Source organism: Lepidochelys kempii, chromosome 8, assembly GCF_965140265.1.
Source record: "Lepidochelys kempii isolate rLepKem1 chromosome 8, rLepKem1.hap2, whole genome shotgun sequence".
NCBI classification, from domain to species: Eukaryota; Metazoa; Chordata; order Testudines; family Cheloniidae; genus Lepidochelys; species Lepidochelys kempii.
This window is the reverse complement of record NC_133263.1, coordinates 96,176,376-96,191,653: the sequence shown is the minus strand read 5'-3', so window position 1 is coordinate 96,191,653 and position 15,278 is coordinate 96,176,376. Positions and strand designations below refer to the sequence as shown.

The following is a 15,278-nucleotide window of genomic DNA, read 5'->3' as shown; positions in this document are numbered from 1 at the left end:
TTAGACACTTCATATGCATCAAATATAGCTATGGTATTTGGTATGTTTGCATTATTTGTCCTGTCCTATCCCCATTTGGGTAGCTGGGGGTGCATATACAACTTTGTATTATTCCCACAATTTACACTAAACCTCTTTGTCTCAATGTTATTACTACATAAGAGTTTATCTAGAACCTATTCAACTGTACAGAACCAAGAATAAATATACAGCCAAATATACAGCCAAATAGATTTTTCAAAACCTTCTGAGAGGACAGGGATATATACCCCCCCGAATTTAACCATATTGCGGTAGCCTGAATAAGAAATGGCCTTTATATTTTGCTTTAGCCACACTGTGTTCAAAAACTCTTCATGGACAAATTCTACAGAACAGCAAATAATAAAGCTATATTTTTAGCCATTTTAAGGCAACCTTCTTCATGGTCCATTACTTGGATAATCTTTCTAATCTGTTCCTGAATACTGAAAATACAGCACAATATGCTTAATAGGAAACTACTTGCAGGGAACTGAAAAACAATGAAATTCACTTCAACCTAGGATACTTTTTGAATCATAATAATTGAGGATGAAATCTAACCACAGCATAGAAATATTGAAGGCATGGATGTTTTCAATATGAACAGTGGCTCACTGTTGGGTTTTTTAATAGAAAATCTTGACTGGCAGATTCCTCTGCTAGACAATAGGCCCCAATCCTTTTCCCATTGAGCTCAGTGGGAACCATATCAGATCCAGAGTGAAATGTCTGTACTTTATCTCAAATAAATTCTTGTGTATATTGTGCAATTAGACTAGACTTCAAAGCTGCTTCTCAAGTCCAGTCTAATACCACACTGCAAAATATTGACTTTGATAATTGTATCTACCACATACTAGTCTGAAGGAAAGATTCTGTATAGTGCTCTGGTTAGAGGCACAATGTTATATTTAGTTTCAAAAGCTGATAGATTTCAGTGAAACCAGGTGCTACCATAGAATTCCTCATTCCAACTCTTTCATTCATAAAACCTTGCCTGCTCAACAATTTTGTTACTTATATTATGAGAATGTGCAATTCAGTTCCAGAATCAGGAGATATATTTTTTTTGGGGGGGAAGGGGGGAGTTAACACTGGTTTTCATCTCTTCCGATGTATTAAAAATGATGTGTAAAGCTCTGCTAATCTGGTCTTTGGATAGCACCCAATCTCTTGCCACATGTTTCTGTTCTGGGTCTTGCCCTATGGGAATTTCTGTCAGCACATGCTCAGGAAACAGTTATACCATTTAAAAAAAAAAAAAACAACAACAACAGACTATCTGAAGTTTGGTGAACCTTGCACTAATCACTGCCAGGTGTCTTTGGCTAGTTCTCTGAAATGCATGGAATCCTTTTCCACCCCTATAATAAATCCCTCATTGTAGCTCACCTTGCTGGGCATCATTGCATTTTATTATCCTTTCCCACAAATGATGAGCAAACAAATTACTGGGTTGTAACATGTTGCACATTTTACATAGACTGAGGCTCTACTCTGGGATTGCAAGTTATTCCAGCGTGTTTCCATTTTCTTGTTGTTGGGACACTGGTTGTATTGAGAGTGGGAAACTGGAAGTCAGAGGCTCTGGTTTGTCACGAACATGCAGTGTGAACTTGCAAGTAAATTAACCTCCATGACATATCTTTAAAAAGAGGCTAAGGAATACCAACCATTGTGGGCTCTTGAAAACCCTACTAGGCACCTGAATATCTTTAAAAATCTGGCCCTTAGTTGCTCAGCATAGAGGGCCGGATTGGATAACCTCTCAAGGTCCCTTCCAGCCCTGCAATCACATGATTGTATGATTTTTAACTTCAGGACAAGCTGTCATGCAATCTCTTTGTATGGCTTACTACTAAACCACTGAATTTGCTAAAAAGCTACAAGAATATCAGGTTTACAGAGACTAAATATTCTGTTCCTCTGACTATCACAGAAAACATTAACTAATGGTTACAGCACATGACTGGAAGTCAAAAAACTTGGGTTCTAATCACCGCTCAGTCAAAGGCTTCCTGAGTAACTCATGTAACCTCTCTTTTCTCCCTGTAGCATTATTATTTCTTAATTTGAGACTGTATCACTTACACCACATCTCTGCGGCCGGTATCTTTATTTGTTAGTGCTTGCTTTTAGACACTCAGACGGAAGACACTATCGAAGTGACATCATAAATGTCAATCCACCTATTTTAGAAAAATGTAATATTAAATAAATGTTCACCTACATCTCGGTACAGTCAGGAAAACGTCAGTGCTCTATCAGCAATCAGATGCTACATTTTTCTTAGCCAAATATTGCAGAAGTGAGGCCACTTTAATGCTAATTTTGCTAAAACCAGGATAAGCCTATCTGGATATGATTATAAATGAACTCTGTTCACATTTTCTACAATGAGATAAATGACTTGGGATTCGAATCCAGATGCTTTTAATTACTGTTTTTCTTTGTTACATAAACCTCAGTCCCGCACCTGTACATTGTTCTTTCTTTGGACAGATGTACTGATGCCCCTTTTGCGTGCTCAGATCCATAACACTGAGATAAATTATGATGGGTTCTTGGCTACCTCCACTGAAAATGTTTTCTGCTTTCAGAGATATCTGTTTCTTGTTATTGGGTTTTAGTGCTTTTAAAGGAGAATAAAACACTGACTTGTGTATTCTATTATAAATGAGGAGTAGTCCCAGTGGAATCCACAAACAATGAAGGATACATTTTTCTGGTCCCAGGAACTATTATAAAAAAGGTGTTGGTATTTAGTTCCATCCTCTAAATAGTAGAGGCTTGTTTGTTTCCCACAACTATTCTAATAATGGGCCAAATCTTACTTGCTTTACTCATGTGATCTCACTGCCTTCGACAGGGGTTGACCCTTTAACATGCAAGAAAGAAAGAACTATTAAAATAAAAATGATCTGCAATAGTTTTTTAAAGAATTATCCTTTTCTGTTTTGTTTTTGGAACCAATTTGCTAAATTCTATCATACACTACAATCACACTCCAGAAAACCAACTACTTGTAAAGTGAAACCCTTAAAGCCGCTGCATGTGTCTGATCCCACCTCACAGGATACAACCCTTCTAAACTCCTTCATTCACAAAACCATCCCTGTTCTCCTCTCACCTCCTTGCCACAGAGCCAGGATAAAACAAAAAATTCCACACAGGAGAGCCCTATCTAGCCACCCCACTCCCTCTCCTGCAAGGCTTTCACCCCTACAGACATTAACTTTACTTTCCTGCTATCCACTAATACAATTCTTCTTCCCCAGTCCTCAAGCTACCACCACAACCTCAAAGTGGGGGAAAGAAACGGGGACATTTTACAAGGCTCACATCTCAGGAGGGTAGTCTGAGCTGGTGGAGGGTAGACTGAGTGTTTCCACTGCTGGTTTTGTGGGGAGGAAACCCTTTAGTCCTCATTCTTGTTTGCAATATGCCCACTTCATGCCACTCCGGCAATGTAAAGAGGCGCTAAGGTAGGAAGATCCTTTACACTGCGAGAGTGGTGTAAAGTGGTCATAGCAATGTATTTTCTCCTGCACATTTTTACCTTAAAAATATCAGGAATATCAAGTCTGGTCTTCCCTGGTTAAACAGCTGTTAGCAAGCACAAATAAATTAGCATTTTAAATGATCTAACTAAAAATATTCCCTATCATTTGCTCAGCTTTAAGACTTTTGTGATGTCATCATCTCATTAATTCTTCAGTAGCCATAGATTTTACATGGCAGATATGACCTAAATTGCTACAGAAGTGTGAACAATTAGTGTCTCAATCCTTCTTAAGGGATAAATCATCCTTATTGGTAGAATTGTCATTATTTGTCAGTAGCCCTTGACTTCCTCCAGGAATGTAAATGCTATTTGCTATATGCAATGCATGTGACCGAGGTCACATAGCCATATGCAAAATGATTGAGTTCAAAGACTTTAATGGAACCTTGCTCCAACTCCATATACTGAAGGGAAATTCAGTTTTGCCTATCCATGGGCAAAAAATGTAATGGACCTGAGCAAGAGTGCCTAAACCTCATGACCTTCTGTTAGCAAGGCTTACAATTACACGATAATTGGTGCTGTTAGACTGTTAATGTATGCAGAATTATAAGATTATCTACTTTTCTTTTTAAAACCATGTCATAATGCTGTGGAGATTACACTATACTGTGTGGTGTTTATTATCTCCAGGGTGAATAAGATCTTGCAATAGTTGTACCAATTTATACCAATGGCTCATAAAGTCTGAATGACTACTACTCTACAATAGTTTAGTGATCTGAAAATAAAAGTATAGAGAACTGTATTTCATAAACCACCCTATTCTCTATTATTTCATAAACAGGACCCTTCTTTATATATTTCTGTGCATATTCTACAAAAGAGGGGGATATCTCTCTCTCTCTATATATATATATACAGATATAGCAAAACAGATACCTTGTTTATATTAGAAAAGTGCACCAGTTTAATTAAATCAATACACACACTGGTATAAACTGGTATAAACTCCTGATGGAACCCACTCAGACTAGTTTAGCTAAATTAATATAAGCAAAGGTTAAAGTTGGTAACTTATCAGTGCAAGCTAAATTAGTAGGCTAAACCAGTTCAAGTGGGTCTACACTGGGGTGTCCACAAATTTAACTAGATGGATTTTTTAAACTGGTTTAGTTATATTCATGCAAATTTTGTAGTATAGACCAGACCAGGCATAACATCAATATAGGAAAGCCAAAGGTTAATACTAGGAGTTGTTTTTCTATCTTCAGGGTGCTACAAATTAAAATGTACTATCTTTGCAACTGCTGAAGTTAAACAGTTTTGACATTACTTATAGCATTTGCCATAAATAATATTAAAGTAACTCTTCATTACCTGAAATTAAAAAACAAACAAAAACAACCTGGATCATTACAAGCCCTTACATTCTATGTGCCAAAATATTCCTAAATCAGACACTTCTACTTCAATTAATATTAGTATAAATTAATGTAAAATTACTTGATCCAGCAAGCTGTGCACTTCATACCAGAATTTAAAATAATTCCATACATATCATATAAAGCCAGTGTAAATATATTTGGTAATGAAGTCAGATTCTGTTAGAACATTTTCAAGTGAATTAGATAATTTTGTCAAACTATTTAAATGTCTTCGCAAACCATTTGGGAAAACTAAGTGCTACACTTGGTATTGACTTTGGCAAAGGATGGTATAACCTAGTGTTTTGTTTTGGTTTTTTTAAAAGCCTTTAAATCAAATTCTGAATCTTCTGTCAACCTTGAGTAGACTATTTGTACTCTGCCCCGTGTAGCTTTTGGCATCTCACATATTTGATGACTCAATAATTACAGTTTTTGATAGTAATCATTCTGGTCCACTCCAAAGACTCTGGAATCCAATCTTGTCATCACATTGATTCACAGTATAGAAATTCTTTAAATGTACCTAAACATGGATGCAGAGATGGGTGATGAATGAGGCAAAATGCTATATGTATGTCTAAACTGAAAAGCAGTTCATATAGAGTTTTAAATGTTTATTTCTCTCCATGCAGTGTACGTTTTTATCTGAATAAAGATACAGAACTATTAACTGACAAAGACAGACCCAATAATTCCGCAGCTCCAAGCATTAGATTATAAAGTGGTTTAGTTGATTAAATTGATGAATACTTTCATTTAGTATGGTTTTGTGTAAAGTATGAGATTTTGATTAGTTCAGACTATATTTTCTATCTTAAGTAAATGCTATTAAAATATTGTCTTTATTTCAGTATGTAATGAAAGTGAAAACAATTAAAATATAGCAAATGTATTTTATGGACTAGCTAATACAATGACCAAAATAACAGGTTACTTTGAATATAGTAAATGCTATTTTAAATGCTGAAACATCCCCAGTCACTGTGTAACGAACAAAATGCCTTGTTTTGAAATAGACATTCAAAGAATATGTTCCATTCTTAGTTTCCTGATGGCTGGTTCATAGTTAGAACCCTGTTATTGTCTCAACCTTATATTACGTCATAGGAAATTAACTATAGTGTTTCTGTAACCACTTTGCATTTCTTAAGTACATAAGCATTGGGAGATAATAAATCAGCACACAATTCTCACACAAGAACAAACGCTTATTCAGCAAAAATGGAAAACCATTCCAATGTGAAACTCAAATTGTGACCAAAGCAAATGAATAGTTATCCGCTCCTGGCACTCACTAAGCAATCAAAACTTGTGGAGAAGGTTCCAATTAAAAACTTGACTCTCAGCTTTTTTTTTTTTAACTCAAAGGGAACTGATTTTCTTAGAATGAAGACAACAGAGAAGCATCAGTAAGAGTGAATCTATGCAGTCCAGAGCGCTCAGCTATAGAGTCTGAAATGCTGCTATATTATGCTCTCACGTTAGCCATGTCTTTGGTTTTATTATTGTTATGGAGGTGAGCAAATATGTTTCAAACGTTAAAATGTCTTAAAAACAAACTCAGAACTCACCTGTGCAGCTGGCATGTGAAATACTTCCTTAGTTTGGTTATATTGTTTTCCGTTGGGATTTTTGGTGCTAATTTCACATAAGGTGCACTTCCAGAACCACCACCCACACTCAGTCACTGGACGGCGCCCTGAGGATTTACATAGGGGTGAGTGGGAGGAAGAGATCCTTCTCCTCTTCTAGGTTGATGTGTCCCCCTCCCACAGGAGGAAAAAAATGGCCCTTGGATCTGCTTCATCGTGGATTTTTCTCACCCCATTCCTACTGTCCACTCACTTCCACCTGTGGGTATGGCGAACCCTCGTGAAACTGCTCCACAACTAGTAGGGGATCTGTGACCCCTGAATGGAGACCCCTGCCTCGAGGCCTATGCTGTAGAATCATGCTGGGTCTGCTCCTGGGCAAGAGAGAGGTGAGAATTTGCTTCCCAGTGCATAGCTTAGAACCAGATCCATCCATCTTTTTAAACCAGCATGGAAACTGTTACAGTGAAAATAAATGAGTGGAGCAAAATAAAAGTTTGACTCCTGTTTTTTGGGGGGTTAGAGAGGATGGTCTTGTGGTTAAAACACAGGACAGGGAGGCAGGAGAGCTGGGCTCTCCCATAGGCATCCTACATGACACTGGGTATGTCTTTTAGAGACAGATGGGGTCTGGTCCTCTGTTGGTGCAAAAGGGTGTGGGGGCATGTGTGTGCTCAAGGACCCTTCCCACTCCCATGTGCCCCTGCACTGGGGCCAGCTGTAATGTGGCTGCGACGTACAGGCTCTATGTGAGGTGAGTACTGCCACTCTCTGCCTAAAAGGGGAGGACAAATGTACTTTCTCCATCCTTTGCACTGGCCAGAAGAGTGGGCTGGATGCAGGGGAGGAGAAGTTTAGGTTTACTGCAGTGTGCACTACCCAAATGATCCAGGAGGAATTCCTCCTTGGGAGCCTGCTCCCTTGCCACATGCCACTACTGTAGGACTACACCTTAAGGGTACAATTAAATTTGTAATCTCTCTGGGTTTCAGTTTCCCCAGCTACATATTGGGGTTGAGGAGGGATGGTAATTACACTGGAATGGGACTGAAGAAATCTACATTAAATGCTGGGCACTGCTAAAGATCTTGGGCAAGTCTGTGTGTCTGAGTTCCCCATCAGTAAAATGGGGAGAGTGCTCTTGTCCATGATGGGGGCGCATTGGAATTAAAATTCATTACTCTGTGAGCTGTTCAGATATGATCAATAAGAGCACTAGCTAGGAATCTAGCCAGAGAGGCAGATCCCCTACTTCAGAGGGGAGTTGTGAGGCTTACAGTAATTCCTTCCTGTTTGTAAAGTGCTTTGAGAGCCTTGTATAGAAGGGGTAAGATACTGTAAGAAGACATCATCTATTAATACAACATACAATGAATGGCTTCATGTAGATTTCACTTAGTGGGTCCCACTCTCAGCACTTCAACACAGCAGTTATGTACCAGAGAGAGACAGTCTGCAATCCTTAAACAAATAGTTCTCACTCAGGCAGCCACTGCCTTATGATTCTACAGGCTGTACTCTGGCTGCTGAGATAGGAGTGGGTATCCCAGTGAAGTCAATAGGAGCCCTGTGCACATAGCCAAAGCTATAACATGCCACCAAGGAAGAATATTTAAAAATAAAATGATTATAAAATCTCAATGCAACGACACAGTATGAAGAACAATCTAAAATTGTTTTCAAAACAAGGAAATGAAGTTGTTCAATCTAGACCCTTTCTGAGTATTCATACCATACTCAGTAACCTTCTCAATGCATTGAACAGAGTTTAACATAAACCCAACGACACGGGATTAAGTACATCTTTGTAGAGTGATGCATGCTTGCTTAAAGTACATACCCTTCCCTGGTACTCTCCAAAGGTAACAGATGATGGTGTGGACTGGCAAGGGTTGATTCCAGTGGATGGTGTCTTGAGGGTATGTCGTGAATAGGTGGCAGGAGACCTGGTGATGGTCCATTATGGTTAGCACTGGAACCAGTGTACATGCCTGTGAGGCAAACAAATGTAATTTTGCAAACTAAAATGAGCATCCTGAAGAAGGAAGGTTTGTTTCATATCCTATTAGATTAGATGCCTACCACTGAAAATAACCTCTTTTTATTAAAAAAAAAAGAAAGAAAGAAAAGGAGGACTTGTGGCACCTTAGAGACTAACAAATTTATTTGAGCGTAAGCTTTCGTGATGCAACTCACTTCAGCTCACTTCATCAGGTGCAACTGTAGCTGTAGCAGACGAAAGCTTATGCTCAAATAAATTGGTTAGTCTCTAAGGTGCCACAAGTACTCCTTTTCTTTTTGCAAATACAGACTAACACGGCTGCTACTCTGAAACCTAAAAAAAAAAAAAAGTTTATCAACTTCTAAAGCACCTCTCAGTATGGAAGTGACCTTTATCTTAATTGAGAACAACAAAAAGCCCTTGATTAATTAATTAATTAATACAGCACCTTCATTATTCTTCTAAATTGGAATCTAATCAGTGGTATTTCCTATGACCACTCATTTTAGACTCTGTGTGTCTAATTTTCCTTTAGCTAGCATCATTGTACATTCAAAGTAACTCTACTGATGCCCATGGTGTAAACCTGATGAGATCACTCTGTCCTAAGTCTCATGTGGAGGCTGGTAGCCAAATCACTGATCTACAGTTTGCTTGGGTTTTTCTTTTCTTTTTTTTTTTTGGAGGCCGGGGGGGAGAGGACAGGGCAGGGGAGCTTTTGGATGAAGAAATCACCCAGAGATTTCCTGGCAGAGATTCCCCTGCATCCTGCCATTATCAGAGGTGGGACCAGGGTTTGACTCTCCTTGGTAAAGGCTCAGGGCCTGCCACTAAATCTGGCAGAGCCCTTGGGATCTGTGTGAGGCAAATGCCATCTGTGCGAGGCAAATGCCATCTGTGCAGAGACCATGTACACATACTTCAACTCTGGCACCCCAGCAGTGCCCTCCTGGCTCTCTGCCAATGAAGTCAGGCTACCACTGATGCCCTCAGACTGTGGCTTCCTTAGGGTCTCTCATGGGAAGGTGCCTGTGGGAAAGTTCAGACTTCTGGGATCTGTTTAACTTTTTCATATTTTCATGTAAGTGACATGGAGCGGGATGCAAGGTCAGCAGGGGGAAGATGCATATTTCCCTGGCCTGCCCTGACTCCAGCCCTTTCCCCACAGACTCTGGACTGTGGAAAGCTGGCTCCACAGGGCTGGGGCTAGTTCTGGTGCTGCAGAGACACACAAGCCTCTTCGTTGTCTACAGAGGGGGAAATCTGCATGTGGTGGACCCCATCAGGTGGAGTGAGCTGGCCCAAGGCCATTTCCCAATCCGGGTGCCTGAGCCTTCAGCCTCTTACTCACATGACTAGTACTCCTCTAGCAAACAGTTCAATTGATGGAAATGGGACTACTCTCCTGGGGAAAAAGTGGCAGGACTGGCGAGCAGGTGCTGATTGAAATATGTAATTCCTTGATAATGCTACATCACTCCACATAGTGAGAGTCCCAGAACCCAAAGCTTTTTCTCTGCTCCGCGGAAAACGTCGGAGTTTTAGTATTTCATTTAGAAATCACTTTAATTTGGAAATAAATCAACTAACTTTCTAGTAAAGCAGGGTAGACATACTGAAGCAATTTTAAAATAACACAGCTTGAAGTAAATGGAATCTCAATGAATTAAACTAAAAAATGGAATGAGGATAGCGTTTAGGAAAATCATACCCTCAAAAATGAGGAAATTACATATCAGGGCTGTCAGCCTGTGTTACACGATGAGGCATACCAATAATAAAAATTGTATGACGACTTGCAAGTTGCCACGGAGACAAAGTGATGTTTTCTTTAAAGTTATGATGAGTTTACGTGGCACATCAGGCGGTCCCACATGGTCTACGGAATGGATTGCGGCAATATTTAATATTTAATGGATTTGCTGCCTGCCTTTTACAAAGATAGGCCCAGATCCTCTGAACACATACATACGAGTCCTTGACCAAAGTTCATTGAAGTCAATGGCAGCTCTTCCTTTGATTTTGGATCAGGCCTATGAGTAGCACCACTGAGCTGAAGGGGACTACACATGTTTGTAAGAAGAGGACTCGTTTGCAAAGCCATTTGACTAATAGCATGTATGTTATTATGTGACAGAGACCTTAGGAATACATGACAGCATATTTCCACTCGTGGAGAAAATAGCTTTATATCAACTCTCATTTATTCTTTGCTTAAACAGAATGCATCAGCATCTTCCACAACAGATAACTCTACCTCTGTTTCTATTGCTCTGTCAGATGTTTGCAGGTTCAATAGTGCACTCTGTTAGTTAAAGTTTTTTTATCAAGTTATGTCATCAACATACAGATGATCTGCCTATATTTAACCACAGACAATTTTATTACAACATATATTTATGATCTTCTCCTTGCTGGTGACTAGTTTCACACTATAATGGTATATAGACTTTGTATGACTCTTATCAATTGGCTCATTTTATTGAAGATTGAAAGTAAAATTTTTCGCAAACTCAAGCCCCATATCCTGTAAAGACTCACAAACATGGTAATGGAATGACTCACATGTTTACAGTTCAGCAAGTGTAGGTTTGGGGCCATTTGTGATGCTGATTCTAATGATTTGGAAAATGATTTGAGGAATGAGTTGAAATTTTAAATATGAAGGGAAATAAATAATTTACTGGGTTTGTTTCTGTTTAATTACAGTGACCTTATCCATATGTACTTTTTAGTTTTAAACTGATATTGGATTACCTGTGGCTGTTTTAACTATAGAGTTGTATATATTTCTTCTTTTACATACAATTTGGAGAACCACATTCATGTATGCATCTCTGGGGTTGCTAGAAAGATTAACTTTCTAATATGAATAAACTGATGTAAATTTCTCTTTTTGAAAGATCAATATAATAATTATAATACTGTACAAACTTTCTGTTTGAAAAAAACAAAAGCTGTTTGAAGTGTTATACAGGACCTTGAATGCTTTAAAAATATCCAGGCCAAAATTAGACTTGAAAGAATTACATTTAAAAAAAATAGCAGCAGAGATATTGAGACTTGAAAAGTAGCTATTACATATACATGATAATTACATTCATAGCCAATTAACTTTTTTCTTTTGCTACCATGACTCCATAATACACAAGATTCTGATGCTGTGCCCACTGACTTCAATGGGAGCTTTGCCGTCAAATGGGACAAATCATCTCGTCTAGGGTTATGATTTTTGGCTTAATTGCTCCCGTTAAAGTCAGTGGTAAAGCTCCTATTGACTTGAATGGGAGCAGTTAGGTCAATGCTGAGTACATCTGAAAATCCCCCCCAATAAATGTACACTGAAAGATATATGCTTTTGTATATTATTTCTCACAGCACCCACAAGTGTGCTAAATCCCCCACAGACACACACAGAGACATGATCCCTGCCCTGAAGGGCTGACAAACTAAAAACAGACATGAGGGAAGAAGGAGGGAATAACCAGACAGTAGGGAGGACTGGATCCTTCCTTAGGGTCTCTCCTCCCCACCAAGCGCACATTCCAGTCAATCAGGCTGAGTACGCTGGGAAATGGAGAGCTGAGTGTCATTTGTGTATTGATGGTATCAACATCCAAACCTCTCCCATGGGCATTACACAGATGTCAAATTGGTAAGCAAGAAGTCAGATCCACATGGAATTTGTGAGCGAGCTCTCTGACGAGCAACTGCTCATCATCATCGTCTGTTTGTTTCTCTTAGATTAAAGCGTAGAACCATAAAGCAAGATTCCATCCACCTTTGCCAGGGTCTGCAGATGAGTTAAAAGCCCTGACACCCCCATGAACAACAGTGTCAAAAACAGACCTAAATGAATCTTGGGCACATGATCTTTGCCCACTGCTAGGGGGAAATGATCAACTAGGCCAATGAAATCAGCTCTGTCTCAGCATCCAAAGCCAGACTGAAAAGGTCTGGAAAGTTCAGATGCTTCCAGATGATGCTGGAACTGATTTGTTGTCGCCTTCTCAGCAATCTTATTTCAATACAGAAGGTTAAAGGCAGGAATTTGGTCACTGTCCTAGAGGGGGTTTCAAATCCCCTCCCCTTACAACATACTGATTTTCACATTGCAAAAGTCTTCCTACCAGTTTACACATTTGTTGGCAGTCTGAAGCTATGTCAAATGATCATTAGATGTAGACTTTGAGTCAGAAGATCACATCTAGATGTGCTTCTTACACAGATTGAACTCAGATAAATTGGAGGGACAGTGTAGAGCAAAATACAGTACCTGTTCCAGGAATAAAGATAGACATTTTCTCTCCACAGCTGTTAGATTGGCACCTTTCACCATCAATAATTCACTTAAAAATTAAACATGAAGTGAATGATAGCTTTATCTGTGCAGCAGCTCGTGAACATGCATGAATATTCTACATTCTTGGATGGAGCTTGGAGTCTCTAAGGTTTAATGGCTTTCTCATGGACTGTCTTATTGTCTCAACTATTGACTATAATTTCAGTTCTTTATTGGGTCTGGTTCAAGGACGGATAACTTTCTTCCTTATTGGCTGGGTGCTAATAGAAGACCTGAGCCTAAAAAGTGTGGTCTGACCTCAGATCACATTCAATGAAATAGATAAAAGCCAGAGTGTTTGGAGGATGCGCAGCACCTCCCAAGACTGGGGCCAGAGTAATTAAGAACAAATCATAAACTTTGATGTGCCCCCACAGAGAAGCAGAGGGACATAACACACATAACACCCTCGCTGCCCTGGGTGGTCTAGGGAACTGAACATGCTCCATGGAGCTGCTCTTCCCCCTTAATGCATGTGGGTGAGAAGTATGCAGAGATGGGCAAGAAATGGGCGGAGTTTTGATTCTGTGCCCTCCCAACATGCCAGTCAGTATAGCTGGGATGTCCCATATGGGTAACTAATCTCTCATTGGTATGAACCAGTACAGATGACTTCCCACTAGAGCAATGTGGGAGGGGCCAGGGAAGGCACTGTGACTCTGAGTCACCATTTTACCCCTGGGTTGCTCCTGGGGCAGTGCACCCATGTGTCCATCCTTCTCAGTATGCAAAGTCACTATCTAGTCTCCAGTAAAACAAGGATGCAAAGATTAAATGTGTTTTAAGATTGTAGGGTATCCCTGGGCCTGTGCACATTCACTGAACTTGTAGAGTAGGAAAGAGAAATATGGCTTGATTTCTTGAACTATGTAGAGTTGTGAAGACCAAGAAAGCTGAAATACAGAGAAATAATTGACACTACTCATGAAGTGAGCTGTAGCTCACGAAAGCTCATGCTCAAATAAATTGGTTAGTCTCTAAGGTGCCACAAGTACTCCTTTTCAATTGACACTACTGTTCACTTTGCTAGCATGGGGTTTTTGCCTATAATTAGGAGTACATTTAGGCCCATGTGGCACACACAAAGGGATAGACGACTTACTAGTAGATTCCATGTTAGGCTGCAACACGAAATCAGCCATTTCTGTTGAGTCATTGTGAACCAATCTTCTATTTATTTAAAGTGAATACATTTTTATTTATTTTATTACTGCAAAGAAAGGCCACTTAGAAAATACATTAACTTCATTTCCTTCACAGTGTTAGGTCTTATTCTGAAATATCAGCATTGCTCAATGGAATTCATTTTTAACCATTGAGTGCTTTGAACTGCATATTTTCACTTCAGTTTCAAGAAACGCTGCAAGTTTAGATTTGTTCTAATTTTGATATCGTGATTGCTTCCTCAGGCAGACCGCCCATTGGAAGCTCTGCCTGCATGAGGACCGAAAGAGCAAGTCCTGCATTCTTTGGAGTACACATAGCATTTTAGGTGTCACACTGGCAGGGAAGAATGCATATGTACAGTATTGCACAGAGTAGCACCAGGTATCTGCTTGCAAAGTAGGGTATGGCCAGAGGGGCAAAAGGGAGGGGAACTCTGGCACCTCTTGTGCACTGAGAATGGAGGCTCCATAAAGCCTGAAAATACAGACTCTGTATTTACATTGCAAAAAATGGTGCATGGGGCAGCAGCTGCTATTCCAGCTCTGGCTATGCCAATGGGAATAGCGCAGCCTGAACAGGTTGGAGGTATGAATTCCATCCTCCAGCCATGGTAGAGTCCTCCAGGTGAAGCTGGTTTTCTATGCAGGAAGGGAAGAAAGTGAGCTCTTTAGGGTAGGGACTATGTCTTCCAATATGCGTGGCTAGCACCCAGTAAATTGATGATAATCTGACAATGGCCCAATCCTGCTCCCTCTGAGGTCAATTTTTCGCTTAATGGAAGCGGACTCAGATCCACATTCTGCAAAATTTCATTGTCTCTCCTAGAAAATCTATATGTACGAAAAACTCTCTGTGACCATGGCAAATCTCCCAAAAGGCTGCAATTTCGTCTTTTCTCAATGTTTGTAAAATTTTTCTTCCAGGTTTTTTTTTTTAAATGGAGAACTATCTCCTAGCTGCAGAAAGTTGCATGAAAGCCTTATAAATTACGGACACAGTTTGGGACTGTGCATCTCAGGCCTCTTAACACATTAGCTACTTCAGTTTATAAATACATGTCATCAATCAAAATTTTAAATGGTTTAACCTTTAGCCTTAACATCTGTTCCCAAACCAGTGCTCTGAGCATCTGTGATTAGTGCCTTTTCATGACGTGTGCCAAGTAAGAGCAAAAATCAATAATTAAAATGCAAGCCCAGATAGGACTTGAATGAAG

General features: G+C 39.6%; 1 protein-coding gene across 1 annotated transcript in view; it reads right to left on the bottom strand.

Annotated features, from left to right (window-relative positions):
• GLIS1 (GLIS family zinc finger 1) overlaps positions 1-15,278 on the bottom strand; it is a 259,140-nt gene that overhangs the window by 22,245 nt on the left and 221,617 nt on the right. Inside the window, exon 8 of the mRNA XM_073357637.1 lies at positions 8,392-8,542. Within this exon, the coding sequence (XP_073213738.1) occupies positions 8,392-8,542 (151 nt within the window). The remainder of the gene's footprint in view (positions 1-8,391; positions 8,543-15,278) is intronic.